Genomic DNA, 13,207 nt, shown 5'->3' on the forward strand with positions numbered 1-13,207 from the left:
CAAGACCAAATCTTAGATGGAGAAGGCTGAAATGCCACTGCCACCTCAAGATCATCGACGGCTGAAAAAACAGGAAATCTGGGTGACTGACGTGAAGCAGCCTTAACCATTCGTCCGCAAACTGTAGTAGAGAGCTAGCTAATTGGCGATCATTTCCACCATTAGGAATCCAGAGGGAACCCTTGAACTTATATGAAGCAAGGCCAAATACAGGCAAAGATAATTTAAGCCCACCATCAATTTCACCACGTCGTGTCATGATGGGAGCTTGTGATCTTTGTGAACCTGAAAAAAAAAAAAAAACTGTAATCAGTCTCTCCCTAAACAGAAAATGAACTATCACAAACACACAATACTGGTTGCCATAGACAGACCAATCACCGTAAGAGCTTAAACAGAAATAAAGTCAAAATCCCCCTACCTTCCGTGGGTGTATGAAGAGAATGATACGTCAGAAAGCATGCATCAAGATCCTTCAATGTTGGTCCGGTTGGTATCCTATAAATTGGATACCTGCAAGTAAAACATAACATGGTCAGCCACTTGTGCCTCTTGAAGTTGATTGCTAAAAGCATAGGTATAAATAGAGCATACCAGGCTATAGATATCCAGCTTGAAGAGAGTATGTCACAACTTCTGAGTGTCTTCAGCTCAGGGAAACGAAAAGCAAGGTCCCATATCTGTACCAACATAAAACAGTCTAATCAAAAGGCTACACAAAGGGCCAGTGATGAGATATGATAACTTTGTTCCAGTAAACTGCAGAGAAAGGCAAGGGAAGGGGAGGAAAGTGCAAACAAACCTTATCAGCCAAAGGTTCACGGCTGTAAGGAGGGTCCCGTTCAAGATACTCAAAAATCAAGCAGCCTTGGGAATTAACAGATTCTCCATCGTCACTAGAAAAACCATCTTGAGTGACAGTATGGTGATCTTTCATGGACAATCTGCCCATCCTATGGTGCACCTCCTCTGACAGATGAAGATTCCTGTCCTCCCCCGTGTATTTCAATCCTCTTGCAGGTTCATAATCACTGCTAGCATCACTGCTTGAGTCCCTAAAATCGCTGTCACTGTCCTCACCAAGTTGCCTATAAGAGGAACAATCATACAATTAATATGCAAGAGAACTGAATGAATGAAAATCATCTGAGAAAGAGAAAGCATGCTACTGAAGTTCACTAACCCACACAAACAATAAAGCACTATCACCATCATGACCCGAATTCCCGGCAATCAAAATGATTGGTAAAAAACAAGTCAAAAATTGAACATTGAGCATTGAGCATTGTACTAATCCAGCAAGAAGTCCACAAACGTTGCAATGAAAGATCCAAAATCAGTACAATGCTTACCACCATTTTCCAATTGTACTCACACGTCATACGTATGAGAACTAAACTCAATTGTTTCTTCAAATCAGAAGACAAGAAATAGAATTTTAACCATAAGCAAGCATCCAATATAGCATAAAGCAAAGTAGGGGGAGCAATAAACCATTCTATCTCATCAAGCAAGAGACATAAGTATCATCGGAGATATATGGTTCTAATACCCGTTTAGCAAAGCGTATTCGATATTTATAATTACTGGAGCATGGCGTATGGTTAACACTACATTTGCAGCATTCAATTGGACTGCTTTTAGTTCTCGTGATAGTCAGAATCAGGGAGACGATAATATGCAGCCAAAAGCATGAAAGCGTGCTGCAAAAAAGAAGGGGAGAAAGACACCACCACAACAAGAACGGATGGGGATCCTCTGAAATTGAGGAACCCCTAAAGTGGTGAACTTGAACCTCCCCACTTCACCAGGCTATTTTTCATTTTTCCAAAACACAGCAAAGAAGAAAAGGCATGTAATTTCATCCATTTCAAAAAGTTTAAAAGACTAGCTAAACTTTTAGAAATATCCCGTTGCATATTTTCACACCAAGTGCCGTCCAAGTTGCAATGTTTCAGCCTAGACTTTCACATCTAAAATCATCAAAACAAGCCTTATACCTTGATTTAGCAGAGTGCTTCGGAATATCAGTATATATTTGAATTCCAGAGAGATAAGGAACATAGTATTGAACGACACTATCATTGTCATTTAGTACAAGAGGCACTCCCGCACCATAAGCACTCCACTCCCTGAATGATTCCCACAAATCGCCAAGAACAAAATAAGGCTGAAATTCCCCGCCACAAGTTCCAAAACCTCTAATGTCCGTCTGCAAAAGTCAATTCACAGTTAAAACGTATAGCAAGGAGCTATTCATTACTACAACCACACAAATACATTACCCAATGATTAATCCGTTGCAAACAAAAGCGAAAAGTCACATAATAGTTTTAATGAATCCATAAACCAAGTAAAATTACTAAAAAAGAAATAAAATGCATTATCTTTATTTACTCGCCCAGTTCCAACAACTTTGATAGGGATAAACCAACAAATTATAACAAAGAAAATGTAAACCATATTATCAAACTGATTATACACAAAGGCAACTGAACAAACAGACCTTAGATGGATACTGAGCAGGCACAGAAGGCGTGATCGCCAGCAAGAACCGCTCAAGATTACTCAATCGCTTCAACGCGGGTTTGGTAGCAGATGGCACAGCAGCAGGCTTCTTGGGCTCTTCAGATCCTAGCCGGCTCTCAGGTTCTCCATTTACTGAATCCACTGCTCTCTCTTTAAACAAATGCGATGGACGACGACGCGCGGTCGGTAACGTCACTATGCGCTCTACGGAACTTATCACTTTCCAAGCTATGCGAGGACCGCCGCGCCTTCACCGCATCATAAAATCGGTCCTCTCCGCGGGCATGCCCAAACTGTATTCCAGTACCCAACATTCCTATGCTCGATTGAAAATAAATAAATAAAAAAAATACCACCAAGACCAGATTTGGTGGCTAAGCAGAAAAGAAAAAATCAGAAGTTTTTCTACTACTCCAAGAAACACCGACTGTACAGTCAACGATGTCAGGAATAAGTTTTGTTGATGAGATTGAACAAGTCTGTATCTATGGCGAACAATTCAATCGGAGCAACGAAGAATGAAAGGATCTGTAATGTGGAGGGGTTTTGGTAAAGAGAAAAAGGTTCAAAAGTTCCAGTGAATCGGAACCAGAAGAAAAGAGAGATGCAACTCTCGAGCTAAATAGAAACTCCAAACGAAGAAGACGAAGCGAGGAAGTGGATCTGGTTCAAGTGAGCAGTGGACGTGGATGGAAACGAAGGCCAAAAGGGTTAATTAAGCAACACAGAGGCTAAGTCACAAGCACAGAGAAGAGGCATTCAATTCAATTCTCAATCAATCAAAGGCAATGAATCGAAGCGAAGCAATCAAGGAAGAAAGAAGAAAGAAGAAAGAGACGTGTGAAACCAGGCTCTGAAAAAAAGGGGGAGGCCACGAAGAAGAAAACAATTTTTTAAGTATTTGTTTAAAAAAAAATTCAGAAAGATATTTATTAATATTATTTTATTTTTTCTCGCACAAGATAACTTTGGGGTCCCGGGTTATAAGTCGAAAAGACAAATACACTCCGAAATGAAGCAAGTTTTGGAAGGTGAGGAGAGTAATAATTGGTTTGCAGGAAGGGTATTTCTGGGAGATTGGGTCGATTGATTACGAAGCATGATCTAAGTGAAAAGATCTAGAGAGTGACAAACGGAAAGCTGTGATTGGTGTAAACTAAGGCCTTCGGATTAGTCCCTTCGAATGGGGCTGAAGTAGAGACACGTGTGAGATGAGAGGAAAGAAGGGACACGTGTATGGTGGCGATTAAAGAGAGTAGAATTGGTGAGGCTGTCTCTTTCTTATCCAATTGGAATTAGAATTTAAAGCCGCCTACTTTATTGTTAATATTATACTCTTATTTTTTGGCCAGAGTTATTATTATTATTATAGTGAAAATGAAAAAGATAAAAGGCGGCCTTGTTTATTTGAAAAAAATTTTAATGAAGCGATGCGTGGGACGCTGAGAAACGCAGCATCGTGGCGCGTCAGAAGCGAGCCAAACGCGTTTGCGATTCTCGCGGGAGTAGTTGGGGAGGCACGTACGTCGCCTTTTTTTTTTTTTTTCCTCCCTTACTTTGTTTGACTGAGGTAGATGAAAGATTTTTTAATTTGACCCCAAATAAAATAGCCTTTCATTGGATAGATATTAAAATTAAGGGGGAAAAAAGAATTGGGTCTATTGGAATGAATTATAAAATTCTTAAATATGAAATGTGAACTTAAATTCTTCTAAATATAAAAAAAACATACTTGAAAGAGATGCTTTTAATTAGGGCCATCAATAGTCAATGCTCAAATATGTCTTATAATATTACTAGATCTCATATCACTGCATAAAAAAATTTAAGAAAATGACACATAAAAAACACTTATATTTTTTTAGTAAAAATAATAACAGCTAATTTTTATAATTAATTAATATATTACAAGACATTAAAATTAATAATCCTCCGGTCCTTGATATATAACCTAATTGTTGAGTTAATTTTTTGTTTTAAATGTAAGATCTATTTCTTATATTTATCAATTTTTTAAATTATTTATATAAATATTCTTTCAAGCATAATTAAGTAGGAAATAGAGAGTATATTAAAAAAAATAATTATAGTGTTTTAAAAAAAATCATATTTTTTATAATTAATTAACTTATCTAACTTTTTTCATATAATCAAATTAGTTAAATAAGTTTCATATTAAAGATGAAGGAATATGTAGAATATATTTATTATTGTTTTAAAAGAACATGAAAGATATGTTGTCAATTTTTAAAATTTAATTTCATCACTGAATTATGTACAATATTTTTTTTCATTATAATAGTCTTATCTTTCATTTAAAATTTTCTCCTTCGTGAGAAACTTTGAATCATTAATATTTATAAAAATATAACAATAGTTGTCATTATCTTGTTGTTTACTAATATTTTTAGAAAAATATACTTAATTTGAGAATTTCTGAATTTCCTATGGCGACTTCTAGTCGATATCAATAACCAGTAATCAAATAAAATAATAATAACGCGGCATCACTTTCAAATTAAGTTAACTATTTTTTTAATAATGTATTAAGTTAACTATTTTCACTTACACTAATCTGATTGAGTAAAATAGACTCAACTAATGAATAATAAAAGAAACATAAATATTGAAATAAGTAAAACCGCCTCAACATGAATGAACGAGTCAAACCGGTTTGATTATGGCGATCAAACCATGTGCATGCCGCAGATGAGCAGACCTTATTGAACACCTCTTTGTGGTAAACCATTTTATAAATTTTTGAATTATTATTTTTAGAAGTGGCAAATCGTTCGATGGATTAATCATTATATTCAACTATTGCTGCACTTTTAACATTTTTTAATCAAAACATTTCTATAGTAATATTATTATACTTATCTTTTTAATCCTCCGTCGCTATCCTAATTTAATGTGGTATTAAAAAAACTACAAATACTTTCTAGAAAATACCTTGTGTGTGCATACTCCCTTAGTCCTATTTATTGAGTAGAGAGAAGAAATTTTTTGATCCGATTAAATAGAGGGAAGAGGAAAAAAAAATTATATGAATGTATAAATAAGATAAGAAGACAATATATAGCGTATAGGTCCGGATAGAATTATTTTCTTTTAGATAATGCATGAATAAAGAGGTCAACCTTGCAACTAAATTTGAGGAATTAAAATCAGATATAATATTTTGGGGAAAAAAAATCACATACTCTCTCTGGTACATAATATAAGTTGCTTCTAGAAGAATAACTTGCTACAAAATACAAATCACTTGGTAAGTAATTAACGCTTATTTGTTAATTTTTTCTGTAATTAATAATTAAATAATGTAACTGTTTGTGTTTTTCTCTTCCTCACAACTTCGTTTAATATAAGTAAAGTTTAAAAAAAAAAAAAGACGAATTTCAAATAGGGACAGATTTAATAAGTTAATTATCATTTTTTACAATTAATGAATTAGAAAAAATGACTTATATTGTACACCGAAGGATTACAATGAATGCAATAATATACCACTCTGTTCCTTATTATAGGTCACTTGTAACCCCAAAAGTTTATTTCAAAATATAAGTCACTTGTAGCATAATTAATGATCTTTTTCTAATTTTACTCCTATTAATTTAATAAAAAAATTAATTAATCTCTCTCAACTTTTCATTTCCTATACAATCCATCCCCTCCCCCCTCTCTCTCTATCAACTTTTAATAAGAATAAATATGAAAAAAATGATTAATTAATTTAATGTATTTCTTGGTTTGAGGGTTTAGGATACATGTGACTTATAATAAGGGATAGAACGGTATACCAATTATACTCTCAAGGCATTGATTGTCAATAATAAAGATTTCTCCAGGGAAGTTAATGTCATTATTGCCATAATAAATGCTGCTTATGAAACCAACTCAAATTTGATCCTATAGTAACTGGTAAGGGAGGCCTAGCTATATATGGTATGTATTCTTAAGAAACACAAAAGATAGAGTATATAGAAATGGCTGCATGTTTGAAGAAATCTTTGCTTTTGCTGTTTGCCATGGTTGTTTCAATGTTGAAAGCAGGCAAGGGCGATATAACAGTGCAAATCATCAACGACTTGTATCAAAACCGGGACTTGACGCTTCATTGCAAAGATAGGGTGTATGATCTTGGAGAGATCCATCTCAAGCACGGAGAAGAATTTTCTTCTGATATCAAAGAAGATCCATTCAAGAGCACCTTGTATTTCTGCAGCTTCTGGTGGCCATCCCTAACTCGTCGTTATTACTTTGATATATATATGTAGAGACTCGAGACGAATGCCATTTATGTGGTTGGATAATATATGAAACTGGTCCTTGCACATCTCAGGGACTATGCTATCCTTGGAATCCTCCTCAATCACTTGAGTCCACGGTTGCTCCTCTTAGGGTGTGTTTGGTATGAGGGATTTGGGAGGGAGGGGAGGGGAGGGGAGGGATTTTAATCATTTCCCCTTGTTTGGCAACACACAAATTTTAGGAGGGGAGGGAAAATTTTTTAAAATTTCCCCTCTCCTCCCCTCCTCAACCTCCCCTCCAAAATTGAGAGAATGTGGAGGGAAAAGGCAATATTTTGTCATATTATGACTATTATGCCTATATTTTGTCATGTTGTAACCATTATGTCTATATTTTGTCATGTTGTGACAATTATGTCCATGCCTTAAATAAAATAAGAGCAAAATTGTTCATATTAAAATATTTTCCCCTCCCCTCCCCCTCTTTTTTTATAAATCCAAACAAGATAATATTAAAATCCTTCCACTCCCCTCCCCTCCCCTTCCCTCCATTAAAATCCCTCCCCTCCCCTTCCTCTCATTGAGCCAAACATACCCTTAGTGTTGCTGCAAACAATACTCATCAACCTCGTGTTTGATTACTAATTAAGATCATGTATTCCATGTAATAACCCTTTTTGTGATATATATATATATATATATATATATAAAATGAAAGTCGTGTATATCAAATTTGTTTTCGTTTTAAAGCATTGAATTTTAATGTGGTATGAACTAAATAGTCAAATTACATGCTATGGGACATAGTTTAGAAGGAATTTTTAGTTCTAAATATAAGATATTAACCAACTTATTAATCACTACTTTTCAATTTTACCCTTGTTAATAATTAAGGTTTAATGTTAAAAAGCTCATTAAAATCTGTTTATCTATCTACATTATTTGAGTTGAGGGTAGTCTTGAAAAAATTTATCAATATGGGACAGATTTAATGCTTTAACTGTTATTTCTTGATATGTGAGCATTAGTTAAGGATGCCCTACAACAAGGATCAGAGGGAGTATATTAAATGCAATACAATTCTAATCTCAAGGCATTCATTCTCAAATACTAATAATAGTAAAGGTTTTTCCATCAAAGTTAATATCATTATTGACATAATAAATGCTTCCTAGCTATCTGTTTTTTTTGTGGACAAAGTCTCCTATAAGTGAGTATTGGATGAAACTAATTACAACTCACCCTTTGCCCCATAATAAGAGATATCTACGGTGTGAACTCTAAAGAAACACAAGATAGATGGCTCCATATATGAAATCTTTGATTTTGCTCCTAGCCATATGGGTTTCAATAATTATTGAAAGGTAAGGGCGATTCTCCACCTTTTACAAAAACTATAACTGTGCAAATCATCAACGAGTTCAATCACCACCAAGCCTTGACTCTTCAATGCAAAGATAAGAATAGTGATATTGGAGAGGCGACTATCATCTATAGAGCTCAATATTTGTTCAATTTCACAACAAATCCAATTATAAGGAGAACCTTGTTTTTCTGTAGCTTCTTGTGGCCATCAACTTCGCTTCATTATTTTGATACTACCTCTAGTCCTTAATATAAGACTCTGTTTGACTTTTATTTTGGTCCTAAATAACTAACTCAACTCACTTTCTTAATCTCTTCAAATTAATCAACTGACTTTTATAATTAGGATCGGAAGTAGTATATATGTACAGAAACGAGACAAGTGCCGTTTATGTGTTTGGAGAATATATGAAAATGGTCCTTGCAACGTTGGTGGACTTTGCTATCCTTGGAACTGTCAAACACACTATTCAACGGTTAGTCCTCTTAGTTTTGTTGCAACTGATAATAAAAATAATAATATCAACAAAACTCAACCTCATCTTTAATGTAATAGTCTTGTTTATTATGATAAAGTATAAGAGTGATATCAATCCATGAGTCAAATTTATTTTCGTTTAAAGGACCCAAATTAATGTGGCATGAACTAAATAATCAATTTATCAATAAGTTCATGAGCTAAATATATTTGATATATTATTTTAGAGAACTTTATTTGATTATCGTAATCCTTTTTGCTTGATAATTGCGAGCATTCGAAGAAAAATGAGAGTTCAATGGAGTCTAATAATGGCTGTGAGCATCTCTCTATTAATCTTGGGTCTAACCACATCAAGCTTAAAACCTTGATTGTTGTAATATTTCATTTATTCCATCCTAGTATTAGCTATATTTTTGGGTTTTCTAGCACTACAAAAGAACAGACTTTCAGCGGCGACTTTTTTTGTCACCGCTGAAAGTTCGCTACTGAAACTAAAAATTTTGTCGCCGTTGAAAGTCAGTTTTTTTGTAGTGTAAGTGTACAAAGGTGTTGGGTTTTGGTTAGCATTAACATCTCGTTGACATGCTACAATGAGTAGCGAAATTCAATGTTTCCCTTCTAATTCATTTTTCATGTTCATATGTTTTGAATTGGTTTAGTGAATTTAAATTAGTTAATAAATAGGCTGGACTACCTAAACCAGTCCACGAATCCAGACAACCAAGTTTCATCTAACCCAACTTCGACTTTCTTCTGGACTACACCAGACAATAAGTTGTCTTATTCCACTTGAGGTCTTGTATCCAAATCGGACCTCAAGTTAACGAGTAGCTCAGTCTGATCTGACCTTTGCACACCACCACTGAAAATGATCTAAATTAAGATAAACTGCTCCTTGCTATTTATGAGCTTGAAATGTGCTCCTTCATAATCAACTATTTATTTTGAAAAAAAAAAACTGTAAAAGTTTGGTCATCCTTACATACCCTACGCATAGTTTAACATATTTACTATATTCATTACACATATTCAAATTATATATAGATGTTAATACCTGAAGTATTTTTATGAATTTTTTATGTTGATAATGTAATTTAATGAAGAAATATATTTTTAAAGTCACAGATACTACAACTTGTATCTCAACCTATAGATTGATGCCTCAGATCTTCAGAGATTAATTTTATATATCGTTGTTATTGCGTACACGAATGAAAGCAATTATGAATAATTCTTCCCATTAAGAACGTGAATGACAGAGTAGGATTACTCAACGTGACAGCCTCATTGAAAATTTGAAAAAAATGGAACTCCTAATAATACTCCTCCAATTCTTAATATAGGACCTAATTATTAAATTTGTTTTTATCCTAAATATAAGACCCATTTCTCATATTTATCAATTTTTTTCTAAATTATCCCTATAGATACTCCCTCAACCATAATGAAGTAAAAGAGGGAGATGTGGTATTAAGAAAGATGATTACGATATTTTAGGAAAAATGTGTCACATTTCTTATAATTAACTAACTTACCTAACTTTTTTAATATAATCAAATTAGTTAAATAGCTCTTATATTAAGGATCAAAAGAGTATATATTAAACTACTATGTCATTGTTTTATGCCCAATAATAATACCCCCCGTGTTTTCCTTGACAATGATCTCACATGTTAACTAAACACAGAGTCAGTTTTAAGAACACAATGGCATATTAATTAATTGTTCTTTATGGCATATTGTCGACATTAAAGAAAATGCTTTAGGACACGATCAACTGAGCTGTTCCTTCACATCACATGCATTCATATATTTTTGTATTTCGAATTCAATTTGTCTAGCAGACACTCACTCTCTCTCTCTCTCTATATATATATAGAGTGTTTGTGCGTGGTGTGTCTGAATTAGCCCACATGGGCAAGTGGTATTCATAATATACCCATATTATTCATGTACGTTGCCAAAAGTTTAATAATAATAATAATAATAATAATAATATAATTTTTTATCTTTCAAATTTGCCTATAATTTAACAAAAATTTAGATCATTTTGCTCCTTAATGAAATAAAACATATTATTTGAAATTTGTGGGACTAAAACAAAAATATGTACAAATTTGAGAGATCAAAGATTTTATTAACCTTAATAATGATGATGATGATGATGATGATGATGATGATGATAAAATATTGGTTGTATAAAAAGGAAGCATTATGTGAGAAGTCATTGACAAAGGCAATCCACCTTGACAACGAGTGAAAAATATCCATTAATGTATCCCCCGCCATTTCAATTTTCAGCTCACAAGTCACAATTCAACTTCTCGTCCATTTAATTATTTTTTTTAATTCAATAGACTTTATATTCTTTCCTAAATTTATTCAAATTACATTTTTTATTTTTCTAATCTTATATGAATGTGTCCCATAAAATGATTTATTTTTAATATTTTTAGTCTGAGTTTCGTTTTTTATTAAAAGATTCTAGGTTTCAAAATGCATTGTTGAAAAAATATATATACTTCAACGGATGGAGGATTTTTTTTTTCATTAAAAAATTTCGAATTACACTAAAGTGTTGGTGACTTCTTATTTCAAGAAAAATTGTGTATGTTTTTAAAACAAATGACTAATTTTAATAAATTTATTCACAATTTTTATGAATCCAAATATTTAAAAAAAAATGTACTTAGTTAAGGAAAAACCATATTGAGGTATCTATACTTTCTTTCAATTTTTAATTTGGTACCTATGTGTTTTTTTCTCTCAATTAAATCATTTCATTTTACATTTTTAGCAACATTAGCTATTGTGATTTTGTTTTGTTAGTATTAACGATTTTCATAAGACAAAATTAAAGATTTAATTAAAAAAAACACATAAATGCCAAATTGAAAATTTTAAAAGAATGTATAGGTACCCGATTTTTTCTTTATTAAATTTTGCATGGTTTTTGTAGTGATCATGCCTCCACTCAACATACTTCCTTTTGTATGCTCCCTCTTTTTCTTTTTTCTCTGCATAAAAGATTCAAATTTTTGAATTAACCCCATCCTTTTTATAAGACACGGTTTGGAGTTATCTAAAAATTAAAAGCGCTAACTTCAAACAACAAAATGCAGTATTATCAATTTTATCCCTAATTAATTGTATTATTTTTTTCCATACATTTTTTAATCTTTTTTCCCTCACTGTTTCTCTGTCTCACCAACTTTTTTTATTAGTAGTGAAAGTAAACCAGGTTTTTATTAGGAGCTTACAACCTAACTTATAAAAAATCTAGCTTAGCCTATTTAGTAGGCTCATATTCATGTCTGTTTATGTAAATAGACCGAGCCTAATTCCATAGGCCTGGCGTATTTAATTTTTTAAAATTTGCTCTATTATATATGATATAATATAAATTAATTTTATAAATTATTTATAAAATTGCAAATTTTAGTTTGAACATAAGTTTCATGTCACAACATTTTTATATAAGGTTAGCTTCCTTTCCTTCATCAATCATTCACCCCACCTTTATTCTTCTTGATCGCTTAAGATGACAATATTAGCTCACCTCTTCTTCTTCAATTTATGTTATTGGCTAAAGCAGCACAATAATTATTACATTTTTTTTCTTCGAGTGATGCCTGAATAAAATATTAATAGAAAGAGTTTGCCACAATTTATACGGAAAAAAAGATAAAATCTATTTTTACATATCACTTGTTGTGTTTAGCTAATTTTAAAAAATATATCTATTTAATTAACAAATGATTAGTTTTTCTTATTCCTACTTGATTCGACAATTGTTGCCACCTTGTATTCTTTTCTTTTTATTACTAAACTCTCACATTACAAGTGAGAATAGATTATAGACTTTTAAGATATATTATAGGCTATTAAATAAATAAATAAATCTAAAAGGTTATATATAAACTTAAAGTCATAGACTTTTAAGCTTATTTAAAAGTTTACATTTTAAGTAGGCTTTTAAAAAAATTTTAGACTTCAAAAAAAAATCTGTATGCAGGCAGACCTAGATTCATTTTTATCTGAAAAAAATTTTAAAAAAAATCTGGAGGAGATGGAATCCATTTGTGGCTAATATTAATTGGGAAAAAAAGAAGAAGTTAAAGTGGGGTGTGATATCAATGGGCATATAAATGAAAGCACCGACCAAATTGACTCGTCAAACAATGCTGAACCACCATGTGGGCCAAGCCCTGCTCATGGTCATAGATTTTTTTTAATAATTATTATTAATATATTTTTATTTTTATTATTTCCGCCAAATTTTGTGGTCTTTATGATTGCCTGAGAGAGACATGTGGAAGACACACACGCTTACGATCTGACAACGACCCTACCTTCCCTGGATCCGGATCCCCTCAGCGGCCATTTTCTCAGCGTCCATCAGAATCTTTAAATCCTGTCCGTTAAGATAATCATATGGCTCATGGTTTGCCACATCATTAGACTATTATTATATGCATCTGAACCATTTTATTTCCAATAAATCTCAGGCGTCCATTTCCAGGATCTTCACAGCATGTTTAGAGCGCATCAAATGCGAAGAGAGCGTCGACCTCCGGCAGAC

At 32.8% G+C, this 13,207-nt stretch overlaps 1 protein-coding gene across 1 annotated transcript; it reads right to left on the reverse strand.

Annotated features, from left to right (window-relative positions):
• Positions 1-44: 44 nt before the first annotated feature.
• LOC114741883 (uncharacterized) lies at positions 45-13,009 on the reverse strand (the record flags this gene model as incomplete). Its single annotated transcript, XM_028930135.1, has 7 exons — positions 12,978-13,009; positions 2,507-2,777; positions 2,001-2,212; positions 803-1,088; positions 595-680; positions 422-513; positions 45-285 (listed from the first exon to the last, which is right to left on the reverse strand). Coding segments are annotated over exons 1-7 (1,220 nt in total), but the record flags the coding sequence as incomplete, so codon positions are not given.
• Positions 13,010-13,207: the final 198 nt, after the last annotated feature.

Source organism: Neltuma alba, unplaced genomic scaffold, assembly GCF_004799145.2.
Source record: "Neltuma alba isolate B1F8T4 unplaced genomic scaffold, ASM479914v2 tig00003559_pilon, whole genome shotgun sequence".
NCBI classification, from domain to species: domain Eukaryota; kingdom Viridiplantae; phylum Streptophyta; class Magnoliopsida; order Fabales; family Fabaceae; genus Neltuma; species Neltuma alba.